The sequence below is a fragment of the Lathyrus oleraceus genome, chromosome 4, assembly GCF_024323335.1.
Source record: "Lathyrus oleraceus cultivar Zhongwan6 chromosome 4, CAAS_Psat_ZW6_1.0, whole genome shotgun sequence".
In the NCBI taxonomy this organism is placed as follows: Eukaryota; Viridiplantae; Streptophyta; class Magnoliopsida; order Fabales; family Fabaceae; genus Lathyrus; species Lathyrus oleraceus.
Window position 1 is genome coordinate 373,027,010 of NC_066582.1, and position 12,875 is coordinate 373,039,884.

Below are 12,875 nucleotides of genomic sequence, written 5' to 3' on the forward strand. Positions count from 1 at the left end.
TTTTTTCGGTTCAGGATTTTTGTTTCCGGCAACGGCGTTCGGTTTCCGGCGACGGAATTAGTTCTCCGATGCTTCTTTAATCTATAGAGAGGAAATCTGAGAGTGGAGAGATTCTATAATGCGTTTGAGAAACCCTAGAGAAGTGAAGCGAAACTCCAAGCGGATCTGGACATGGATCCGGATATTTTGGATTGGTTTTATATGTGGTTTTATCCATTCTTATTTTTTTATAAGCAGTATTATCCATATGTAAATGGATAACTTGCTCACCTCCAGAGTACTTGTAAAGATAGCATAAAACTAAAAAAATTATGTTTTAATATTTTTTTATTTAATTGGTCAGCCAACCATCTGCATATATAAACTTTAATAATTTTTTGTTAGTATGATGCTAGATTTTTTAAGACAAAAATTTCTAGTTCGTTAGATATACAATTTTATTATATTATTATAGATTATGTTTTAATATCTTAAGATAAATAGAGTTATTGAAATTTAGCAAAAATAGAATAGAGTGGAATAGAAATTTTATTACTTTATTATTTGAATAATTAGCGATAAAAACAAAGTAAGTTTTTTATTCTGCTCATATAAAAGAGAAACAATACTGATGGAAAGTGATGAAAAATTTCATTCTGCTCATATTAAAGGGAACAATACTAGTAGAAAGTGATCAATACTAGTAGAAAGTGATGTAATTTTTTATTCCTCATATCTAAGGAAAATAATGCTAATGAAAAGTGATGAAATGAAATAGAATAATAAAATTTCATTATACTGGGTCTGATTTTAATTAACTCAAACAATGGAATCTTATTCTATTTCATCTCATATCACTTCATATCATCTCATTGCATCAACTTAAGCAAAATCTTAGTCTAATAATTTCAATTTCACAACATTTAAAAACTCTTATGTAGAATTTGTCGAGAATTGAAGAGGACTCATCTCTTATTAAAAACTCAACAATTAATTTGTTTTCAAAAGTAATGTTTTATTTATACACTTAGATTATGTTTGGACATCTTAAAATAAAGATATAAGAATAAAAATGAACATAGTGAATGAACAAAATTAGAAGTACATACGATTAAAATGCATCAAAATCGAAGACATCTTTTTAAATTTATTGAACTTTTCGCATTAGACTTTTTTCTATTGTATTATTTTTCAACATCATTTAATTTCTATATCTCATGCATCCTATCCAAAAAAAACAAAGTTCTCACTCAGATTTTTCTTCCTTAAGACGTTCTCTCCATTCTACGAATGTTGGTGGTAGAGGACACCCTCGTTTCAAATAAGCTTGTATAAAATGCATCTTAGTAGCAATTTGATATAAGATGACTCATTTCAGAAAAATTCATCCACTTTATTGTCGTTGTAGGGACATCAATTTTACTAAGAATCGAAGGATTTTGAATAGCTTGTATCTGTGCATTAGTCATATAGAGTCGCATGTAATCATTCTAATGAGAAGTTAGCACTTTGATAAGACTATAACAGACAAGAGTTCAATTCTTCTCACTCTTTCAATTAAAGATGAAATGGCTCAAAATCCACAATTACCATCAACTTTAACACCTACAATAATGTCAATGTATTTTATTTTTGGTAAAGGTGGTGAAGATGGTGCTTTGTAAATTCGTGCACCCCTTGCTAGCAGATTTTTTGGATTGTGAAGGTGGTGTTAGGGTTGAGTGAAAATATACATGTTGAAAAAGTTTCACATTGCTTATTTTTGTAAAATAAGAGGGAGTCAAAGGCTTTGCAAATGATTCAAGTTCTTCATTACAAAACGTACCGGTTAAAAGCACTTTAAGCTTGTATTTGACTTTCTTTATTCTTTTATACTCTTGTGTTAGAGTGTTGTGAGATGTAGTTAAATATTTATTTTGGATAGTGTGAGTGTATCAGACGAATGGGTCTGGTTGAAGGTATATTATGTGTTGTAACAATTTTCACATAGTGTTATTCTCAACGGTCGTGGTATTTTCTCCGATTTTAGAGTTTCTATGATATATCCTTGTGTTGTGATTGTGTTCTTTTATTTTTTTTATATGTCAACTTTTTCACAACAACTGGTAACATAGCTTTTGGTTCGATTCGGGGATAGGAGTTTTTAGTATACTTTATGGTTGCAACTTTGTCTGATATTCCACATCAGAAAAGAATGGTGGTGTTATGGAAGAGTTGTTGAGCTGAAGTCATAAATTTCACCGTGGAGTTTGGGCTAGAGTAAATTTATGGAAGAATCATTTTTTACCTATGGAAAATTCAAGTCAAATATATGTTTATACAATCAAGATTACACATGATGTTGGTTAGTGGTTAGTACATATCATTAATGGACATTGATGCAAGGTGTACTATGAGATTATGTCAGTGATTGATGAGCTTTTTGCCAACATGGAAGTTTCACTATAATTTTTTAGCCTGATTTTAGACATGTGAAATTCTTGGACTAGTTTAACTTCAAGTGAAATATATTTTTCATGATAGAGAATATGATTGTTGGTAATGACAATGTGAAATTACTGAAACTGTTTAACTTCAAGTCAAATATATTCTTTATGGTATGCTATGATAGTTTTTGAAGTATGATCGTCGGTGAAGACAATGTGAAAATTCTTAGAGCGGTATAATTTCAAGTGACTATACTCTTTATGGTAGAGTATGATAGTTCTCTTTGAACTATGGTTGTCGCTGAAGACAATTAAAGTTGATGTATTATTTTCAATCAAAGTGGATATTGTTGGGGTTGGTTGAAAATATACATGTTGAAAATATCCCACACTGCTTAGTTTTGTAAAGGAAAATGAAGTCCAAGTTTATATAAAGGATTCAATTTCTTCATTATAAAATGCATCATTCAAAAGCACTTTTGTATTTAACTTTCTTTGTCCTCTTACACTCTTGTGTTAGAGTGTTGTGAGATGTAGTTAAATATTTGTTTTGGAGGATGTGGGTGTACTAGAGTCTGTGGGTGGTTAAGGGTAAATTATGTGTTGTAAAAAGGTCCACATATTGTTATTCTTTGGTTGTCATTTCACAACACATGTAGTTTTTCTCCGACTTTGGAACTTCCACGTTATTTTATTGTGTTGTGATTGTATCTGTTATTTTTCTCTATTTTGTTTTTTCCCAACAAGTGGAGTATACGAATGAAGTGAGTCAATATGTTCATAGAATGATGGTGATCGTTTGGTTGTACTTGTTAGAAGATTTAATTCAATGTCCTAGTAGAAAAGTTGTATTCAAAATAGTTGTGTTAGACAACAGGGTCGAAGTAAGCTAAGTAGAAGTAAGTTGTGTTCGACGGAGTCTAATACAACATGTGTGTCGAAGTGTGTAAGTAAGTATTTGACAAAGTTGAATACTATAGTTATAAGTTATGCTTTGTTTGCCTGTATATACAGGTAACGATGTAAACTTCAAAGAACTTCATAATAATAAAATCCATTTTTATTTTATATTTTCTTTCTTCTCTATCCTCTTCTTCACTCTTATTAAAAACATTAATTGTTTCAACAAATTGGTATCAACGAACCCGATTGAGATTCAGTCAATCGGTAATGGAAAATGACAACACAACATCAATGCAATTTCTTTCAAATCTACTGGTGAGAACTACGAGAGGCATATTACACAAATGAATGACGTCTTCAAATTTCAAGATGTGGCTGAAATCGTGACGGTACCTGCATTAGAAGCATATGCAAATAATGTTCAAAAGGTTGTGTGCAATGAACAAAGGAAGAAATATGGAAAAGCTATTTTCTTGATTCACGATCCAAATGTGTTTGAGAAGATCATTGATGAAGAAACGTCCAAATGATCGTGAGACAAGTTAAAGAACTTGTATGCGGGAGATAAACTGAAAAGGATGAAGTTGTAGACGCTGAGAAAGCAATTTGAGATGATTCAAATGAAAGAAGACGAGTCAGCTACAAATTTATTTTCGCGTATGGCACTGCTAATAAACTAGATGAAGACGTGTTGTGAGTTGATCACTGATTTGCAGAAGAATGAGAAAGTGTTAAGATCCCTGACTACAAGTTTTGATTACATCGTTATGTCTATTAAAGAGTCCAATAACCTATCTAATATGAAGGTGGAAGAACTTCAAACTTCATTGGAGGCTCATGAGATGAGACTGAAGCAAAGAATCTCAAAAAGGGAGAAAGTGGCGGAACAAGCACTACAAGCAAGATTCATTAAAATGTTTCAGAGCATGAAATGTATGTCAACAATGCAAGCAGATTCAATCAAGTCATTATATACTTATATGTGGATGACTTATTGATCACAAATGCAGATGAGGCAGAAATAAAAGGAGACAAAGTTGAGTTGATGCATGAATTTGAAATGTTTGACCTAGGAAATGTTTCATATTTCTTAGGGATGGAGTTTAAAGACACATGTGAAAGAATGTTCTTGCACCAGAAGAAGTATGCTCAAGAAAAGGTTCAAGATGAGCAACTGTAGTAAAACTGCCACACCATTCGACACCGGAGCAAAATTGAGAAAGAATACAAATGATGAATTTGTAAGTGCACATTGTACAAGTAAATAATTGGATCCTTAAGGTATATATAAGCAATACCAGACCCGTCATTTGTCAAAAAGTTGTGCTATTAAGCTGAGTTATGAAGAAGCCATAAAAATGTCATCTCAATGTAGTAAAGAGAGTGTTAAGATACATAAAGGGAACAATCGACCATGGTGTGTTAATTTCAAATGTGTTAATTTCAAGGTAGAAGAATACAAACACAGATGTAGAGATACATGGCTACACTAAATTTGATTTAAGTGGAGACCAAAATAAAAAGAAAAGTATTGCACACAATATATTTATGACCGGTGTAGCACCAATCTCTTGGAGCTCAATAAAGAAAAGTTTTACAAAATGAATTCTACTCAAAAACGTGTTTATCAAAACTCGCCCAAACACAAAGATTTATGAATATTCTATAAATTTCACTCTTCACATTATAGAATGTATTCAAGTTGGAAACACAACCTACATGTTTCTTCAATTCTAGTTTATTAGAGAAGTATATATATCAGCTACATAAATGCAAGGAAGACCCATCACAATAGCCCTTGTGCACAAATAAGGTACTGGTCATCAGAAAGGAACTTCCGGTAACGGGAGAGGATCCAAGCTTCAACTAAAGAGGTGGATACAAAAACTACAGTGGTGTAGTATAAGAAACACATAGGGAATTTTGTAGAATCTCAAAGACAAGTACTGCAGTCCCCAAAATGATAATGATCCTCATCACTCGAAACAAAATGAAGATTTCATTTCTCTATTTTAACGCCTCTGCAGACCCGAGCTTATTTTACATTCGTATCCAATCATATAAAGAAACATTTATTGCATCTGAATTGATGCTTCCTTTTTGCTCGCTAAGCATCTACCTGACCTCAAACTGTTTGTTTGACTTGTTCTTGTTTATCATCATCTGTCAGTTGGCTTCTAAGGAAGTCTAGAACTGATAGCCGCTATAAGAACAAAAACATATGTTAATTTCAAGATCTTATGTTGAAATACAGCACAAAATGAAACTTGTATTCAAGATACTAAGTAATGATAACACTCCATACTAGGCTTAAATATTAGACACTTTACATAATAAGTTAGTGTAATACAAATTTAGCAATCTACATTGAATCAAGTTATATCAACTTGATCATCATGTTTGCATTTGAATCACACGCTATATGTTACTGTCAATTTTTAATTTCTATGAAATCTTAGGCTTAATTTACTCCAATTAGGACTTCCATTCAACTGTCATAACTGTCATATTTGTGTGCATGTGTGTGTATTTGTAAAGAGCAATTATGATGTCGATGGATATGCTTCCACATATAACAAAAGCTCGCACTAAGCGATCTTGAATCAAAGGGTGGCAAATGAAAGGGGAAAATGAACAAAAGATGAATTTGCGGAAGAAAGATGCCACAGTCAGGATGCTTGATAAGCCAGGAAGAATCGCCACAACGATAAGGAAATCATTGATAAGATTCAATTAGAATTCTAATCCAAGAACCAAAGAGGAGATTATTCACACTCACATTTCTCATGAGAGAAAATTCAATTCATTCCAAACTTAGCAAATTAGAGTCTTACAACGGCATTTAAAGAAAGACTCAACCTAATCCTAAAATGGGCCAGAGGGCCGATTCTCTAGGCCCGTATTATTAGGCCTACACCACTCAATAAAAAAAATTATTACGATTCAAATTAAACACAAATAAAACTAAAAACTATTCTAAAGTCTTGACTTAAAATTTTTCTTGTTTTTCTCCTAATTAGTTCACTTTAGGTCCTCATCAAATTAAGTTACTAAATGAGTAAATCTTGCCATTATTGAAAGTTTAAGCAATGAATTATTTAACAAAGTAACTCTGCAAAAGTTATTCACTGAGTAATTTGATTCCTCCTATATATATATTATATATGTATACACACGTCTGTGCTTGTGTTATGGATGCGGAAACAGAGGAGGAATACAATAATATAGCACTTCTTTATTAGCATACATAAAGTAACAACTTGCTCAAGCCCACTGGCTTCAGATTTTAAAGTAAGTGATTCCAGCAAGTTTATAGCTTCTTGAAATCCGTCACTAGCCGACTTTTCATCTCCTAGACTTTTGTCAACATCCGCTACTTTTGCGAGAGAAACAGCAACATCTAAGACCTAAATTGACATAAACAATAAAAAAATGGTTAATTTGAAAATTGGTCATGCCTACTGGCCACAATACATGTTCTAATGTGACAATTTGTATGGGTGATTAAAGATTAACTTAACCTAACTAGTTAATGGCCAATGATTTATACTAACTTTTTACATGGTTGAATGGGTGATTAAAGATTAATTTAACCTAACTAGTTAATGGGCAAGATGATTTATACTAACTTTTTACATGGTTGAGTTGTTTCAAAACAAGAAAAAAATATCAAACTGAAAATTATCTACAAGTATCAAGAACTCGTGTAATGAAGAAACTAGGGGTGCAAATGATGAGTGTAAGAGTTTTGTTTCCATTTTATTTTTCACTAGCATGCAAACAGGCACTAACGTGCCAATCTCTCCGTCTTTATCACTCTCTGATTTTTCTACTCGACTTCTTTTCTCTTACTATTTTATGTTTTTATCATTTTTCATGGACAAAACAGCTGCCAAGCCTTGTCAAAACAAGTGTTTCATGTGCTATGCATAGAAAAGAATCTAACAAACATGATTGGTGTAAATTACATAATGAAACTTCGGTGAGTAAATAAGCTAGTAAGGTAAAATCCACTTAATAAGGCCCTTTTTGGACAAACATCTAATTAAGTGCTTAGTGTAAGACCTCATCATACAAGTGCTTAGGTTATTTCTATAACAACCAAACAACCAAGCCTTATCCCACTAGGTGGAGTCGGCTACATGAATCAAATTTTGCCATAATGTTCTATCCAATACCATATTTCTATGACGGTAAATAAAATTGATCTCTTTTCCTATAAATTATAAACTATTTTCATAAACTATCTTAAAGAGGTTACATAAATAAGCTAAAAATTACTTATGGATATGTCATAAGTTGTTTCTATAAATTCTCCTAAATATGCTTACTGGGTAACCTTAAATAAGTCAACTTAATAAGCTCTAAAGCAAGTCAGAAAACACTACTGTTAAATTTAATTCAAATATAGGTGGAAAGCATTTACCAACCTGAGATGAAACATTTGAATTGTTCTTGACAACATCACGGCGAACATTTAAGGATTGAAAATAGTATGATCTCGCAGCTTGGAGGTCTCCCCCATGATATTTAAGATCACCAATTTTATTAAGTGAAACGGAAAGTGTATGTGTAATCTGTAAGATAACAAGGTCAAAGAAATAAATTGACAATAAACAAAACCAGATTGATCTGGTAATCTATCATTTCTCATGAGAGCTGAGAAAAGCAAGGTTCTAATGAAATAACCTCCAAATCATCTTTTGGCAACTTTGACAGAAATTCAACACTTTCTTCAAAATAAGTTACTGCAGAACTGCTATCACCCATTGCTCGGCTGCAGAAATTATTTTGTAAACATGAAGATCACAATCCACCTCCTCCATTAAACATGTAATTAAACTATATTCTGTTAAACTTTGTGATACAAAAAGAAATGTGACACATGAATGAAAAAAAGGAAAAAGCAGAGAATAAGAAGAAAACAAAAGGCTTAAAAAACAAAAAAGAGATCAATAATCTCTCAAAATGTTCACGATCAAAACCGCTCTAAAATAACGATAAACTGCACCACAAAGAGACCAAAAGGCGCACTACATAATAGATTTAAGAGCACAAACACGAGGCACTGAAACTTCATATTGAAGGTGTGTCTATGTTTGTTCAGCACCAACACGATACTAATACGTGTGATTACATATAATCATTTCCATTTTCTCAAATTATTACCAATGTCTGTCAGTGCTTCTGCTTCAGAGGATGTAACTATATGCTAATGGGTTTAGGACATGTTTTAAAGTGGGAGGCAACAGGGAAAACTAGGAGCTTCTTCCAACTGAAGTGGTTATTTCTGTACACCAAAAATGGCTAAAGCAGTATAGGAAATTGAACATTTTACACTATATTATAGATGTAGAGGAAACAGTGGAAACAATTTCTGGTACAGACATGGATAACCAAAACTCAAAATGTCCTCAATACCAAAGATGATTCGGATTCCATATAGATATATACAACGGAAACAATTTCTGGTAGAGATACAGATAACCAAAACTCAAAATGTCCTCAATACCAAAGATGATTCGGATTCAGAACACTAGTTTAACAATTTCCACCGATTCTAAGCATCCCTATTTGATTTTATCATTTTTGGTCTCAGTCTAGTTATATTCAGTGTTACTATCAGTGTTGTCAACCATGGATCACAAAAAATAGTGGTCTCCTGAAATTCCTCTACGTAAACAGTGATTTGTTCAAATTTTGCTATGCTATAGCACTGTAGTTGCTATGTTACAACACTGGTTACTATTTATGCTAGTATTTTTAACCACGCCTTTGTATATCAGACTATTTTGTCCTCTTGACAGATACACTACTCTTGGTAGAAATTTTTTCTATATTTCACTAAGCACAACATATATGTAAACAATATCTTATCATAGAATACAACGATAATATCCTACAACATACCAGCAGTCGCCGAGCATACCCAAGACTGCTCCAAGTTGTGAACATAACTCTGAAGTGTTACCAACTTTTTCTATCTGACTACGAATGTCTTCTGCACATAGGCTGAGTCTTGATTTGGCACTTTCTAAATTCTGAGCGCGGAATGCCTGTTTATGAATTTCATATGGTAAAATGCTCATTATCAAGTGGTCAAGAAAAATAGTTAAATGATAAGCACTTATAGCATAAGCATTGAATTAAGACTAGTGACATTTACACTGTGGATGATAATAGTTAACGACAAAAAACTCAAGGATCATCATTCTTTCTCAATTTAATCCTTCATATACAAGACTTCATCCACATTTACATTTGAAAAGGACATACTTACCCTCATGGCCTGTTGTACTAAGAAAGAACCTCTTTCCAAAGACACATCTTCGTATATAACCGGCTTATTATTTTCTGTTGCTTCTTCGCCTTTGTCTAAATTAACAGACCTTTTGATCCTAGCATGACCTTCAATAAAGCGATCGACTACACCTTGAAGATTGTCATCGGGCTCAATCTTCACAATATCAGCTCCACATAACGGACAGTCCTCAAAGCGCGATATACATGCTCTAACATCATATACACATAAAATCAGAAATCATCCAAAAACAATGTATGCAATGATAAACACGGGCCGTGATACGTACTTGCAGAAAACATGCAAACAAGGCACACATTTACTGGTGTCGAACAGCAGCGCTTGGCATACCATACAGCTAAGAGGACCAAGCTTAAACGTCTGAGAGTCATATCCCATTGGACACTTCGGTGAAACGCTGGCCGAGTCATTAACCTCTTTATTCACCTTACTTTCATGTTCTACATGATATTTAGTTGAGTTTTCACTCGGTTTTTTAGAAGCATTACTATCGTCCGGCCGAGGAATTTTAACAAAAGGACAAACCGGTTTCATATTGATTCAATACCACAAGTGCCTACAAAAACAACATCTTTGCATTCAGTTAACTCATCATTAAATTAGAGTATTAAACATGAATTAAAAAGATAAATAAAAAAATTCTATCAATTTAAAACACACACCTTCAATCTAAAGTGTCAATGCTACATAGTCATGATCAATCATCATCATCATGATCACTCTCATCACTGAAATACCCAGCTTTCTTCCCTTTCTTCTTCGTCTTGTTGTTGTCCAAACCCTCACCATCATTTCTGTTTCTCCCCAGCAACCTTTCACCCGCTTCATCATCCACAACAGAAGCCCAATTATCCTCAAACTGCTCCGCAGCAATCTGACCACCCTCTTCCTCCTCATCATCACCTTCCTCCTCCCCATCCCTATCCCTCAGCCCACTAAATCCCCGCCGCGGCTTCTTAGGCTGAGGCCGCGGCCTCGGCCCCAACTGATTCTTAGGACACTCATACGACAAATGACCATGCCCCCCACACTCATAACACAAAGCAGTCTCAGTATTGTACACGCGCTTTCGAATAAACTCCGGAGCACGTCCATTATCAGCAGCAATAGAAGCAGTTAGAGTCCTTCCATTGAGAATCTTCTTATTCATCTCCGCCACGGCGCGTTGGACGTCATTACGAGAAACGAATTGGACAAACGCGACACCGCGGCTTAGGCGCGTGTGTCGGTCTTTGAGAACGGTTACACGCGCGATGCGGCCGAAAGTAGAGAAGAGCGTAAGGAGATCGGAGTTTGTTAGGGAGTAATCTAGATTAGAAACGTATAGCGTCGATTTTGATGGTGCTAAGGGTTCACCTATTCCTCCTATTGATGATCCTATGTTGTTCGGTTTTGATTGGGGTTGATTACTGGATGTGGTGCCGGTGGTGGTGTTGGGGGTTGAGGACGAAGCGCAGTAGCGGTAGTAGAAAACGTCGTCGTCGCTGTCGCTGTGTTTTCGTTTGTGTTTCTTCTTGCTTGACATTTTTTTCGGTTCAGGATTTTTGTTTCCGGCAACGGCGTTTTGTTTCCGGCAACGGCGTTCGGTTTCCGGCGTTCGGTCATTAACCTCTTTCTTCACCTTACTTTCATGTTCTACATGATATTTAGTTGAGCTTTCACTCGGTTTTTTAGAAGCATTACTATCGTCCGGCCGAGGAATTTTAACAAAAGGACAAACCGGTTTCATATTGATTCAATACCACAAGTGCCTACAAAAACAACATCTTTGCATTCAGTTAACTCATCATTAAATTAGAGTATTAAACATGAATTAAAAAGATAAATAAAAAAATTCTATCAATTTAAAAAAATAAATAAATAAATAAAACCTAGAAAAGTAACATCTATGCATTCATAACCAAGATCATCAATTTTCAACTGGATACTAAAATTAAACTAAGATTCAATTTTTTTCAAAAGTAAATAAATGAAGATGAGATTGTTACAGGATATAGAGAGACGAAACGGGAAGAGGGATTTGATTGTTGTTGTTGTGTTCTTCAACCTTTGGTTTTGTTTGTGAGAGGGATGTGCGATGATTTCTGAGAAAATTGTGGACTGAGTTTGCGGTTGGTTGGAGATCGAGGTTGGGCTTATCTTTTATATTTCGTTTTTACTCCTTAAGTTTATATGTATTTCATACGCAACCACATAAAATAGGAAGAAAAAAATGTGTAAATTAATGGAGGGTTGAATATGTATGCGAGCAAAAATAATAATAAAAAAATTTAAAATGGCCAATATGTTAGGTTAGGGTTTTTTATATATAATGCAATTCCTCTTCATCATCTTTCACTCATTTTCTAAATTTTTTCTTCAATTTTTCTTCGACATGTTGTCTTATATGTCGTCTTATATACACAAGAGAAATGTCAATTTGATTTATTATATGTCGTCTTATATACACAAGAGAAATGTCAATTGATTTATTCGACAGTAAAGTCTCCGATGAAGATCTGACTTTGGAGTACGAAGACGTTCGAGCATATTTAGAGGAGTTTGATCTGTTGGTTAGATGGACACATTGCAGACGGTGAAAAGATCCGAAGAATTCAAAGGGTTGTTACGGTGTACAACGATAATGGAGAAAGTCGTTTCTAGAAATCAGTTAAAATCGATACTAATTATTGTATTATGATGCATAGCTGTGAGGAGATTCTCTTGATAGTTATAATCGCATAGATATGTTGTTTAAGTGTTGTACTTGTTTGTCTTGTTGTTTAAATTATTGTTTAGTTGTACTTTAAATTTTTGTAACCAAATGTTGTGATATTTATGAAATGAACGTTATTTTCAATTTCAAATAAAATGGTTACATAAAATGAATTACATATAAAATTATGTTGTGGTGCTTGCTCCCACATTGGAACAGTTTGTACGATTGTGTCCGGACTAACGACATAAACTGCATAATCTTACCATTTTGTTCGTCGTATCCATTTCGATTCGAATATGTGCGTTGTTAGGGCGACTCTTTTTCTTTCTTCGCATATTTTCATTGTGCCAAACTATCTCTCATTGATATGCATGTTAATAATCCTCCTTTGTGACCACCGGAAAGCTATTATTGTACACATTGCATACGTTTATGACTTTGTAAATGACGAATAATAAGCTGGAAGGGTCATGTCGATCCTTTAAACATTCCGCTATGACATGGGAGCAAGGAATACATAAGGCTTAGAACTTTCTACAATCACACC

General features: G+C 33.9%; 1 protein-coding gene across 1 annotated transcript; it reads right to left on the reverse strand.

Annotated features, from left to right (window-relative positions):
- Positions 1–6,429: 6,429 nt before the first annotated feature.
- LOC127137550 (uncharacterized) lies at positions 6,430–11,818 on the reverse strand. Its single transcript, XM_051064008.1, has 8 exons — positions 11,619–11,818; positions 10,331–11,381; positions 9,899–10,170; positions 9,589–9,820; positions 9,219–9,364; positions 7,998–8,085; positions 7,739–7,885; positions 6,430–6,715 (listed from the first exon to the last, which is right to left on the reverse strand). Exons 2-8 carry the CDS (start codon positions 11,357–11,359, stop codon positions 6,467–6,469), a joined length of 2,163 nt encoding a protein of 720 aa, XP_050919965.1. The 5' UTR covers positions 11,360–11,381; positions 11,619–11,818; the 3' UTR covers positions 6,430–6,466.
- Between the last annotated feature and the right edge of the window lie 1,057 nt (positions 11,819–12,875).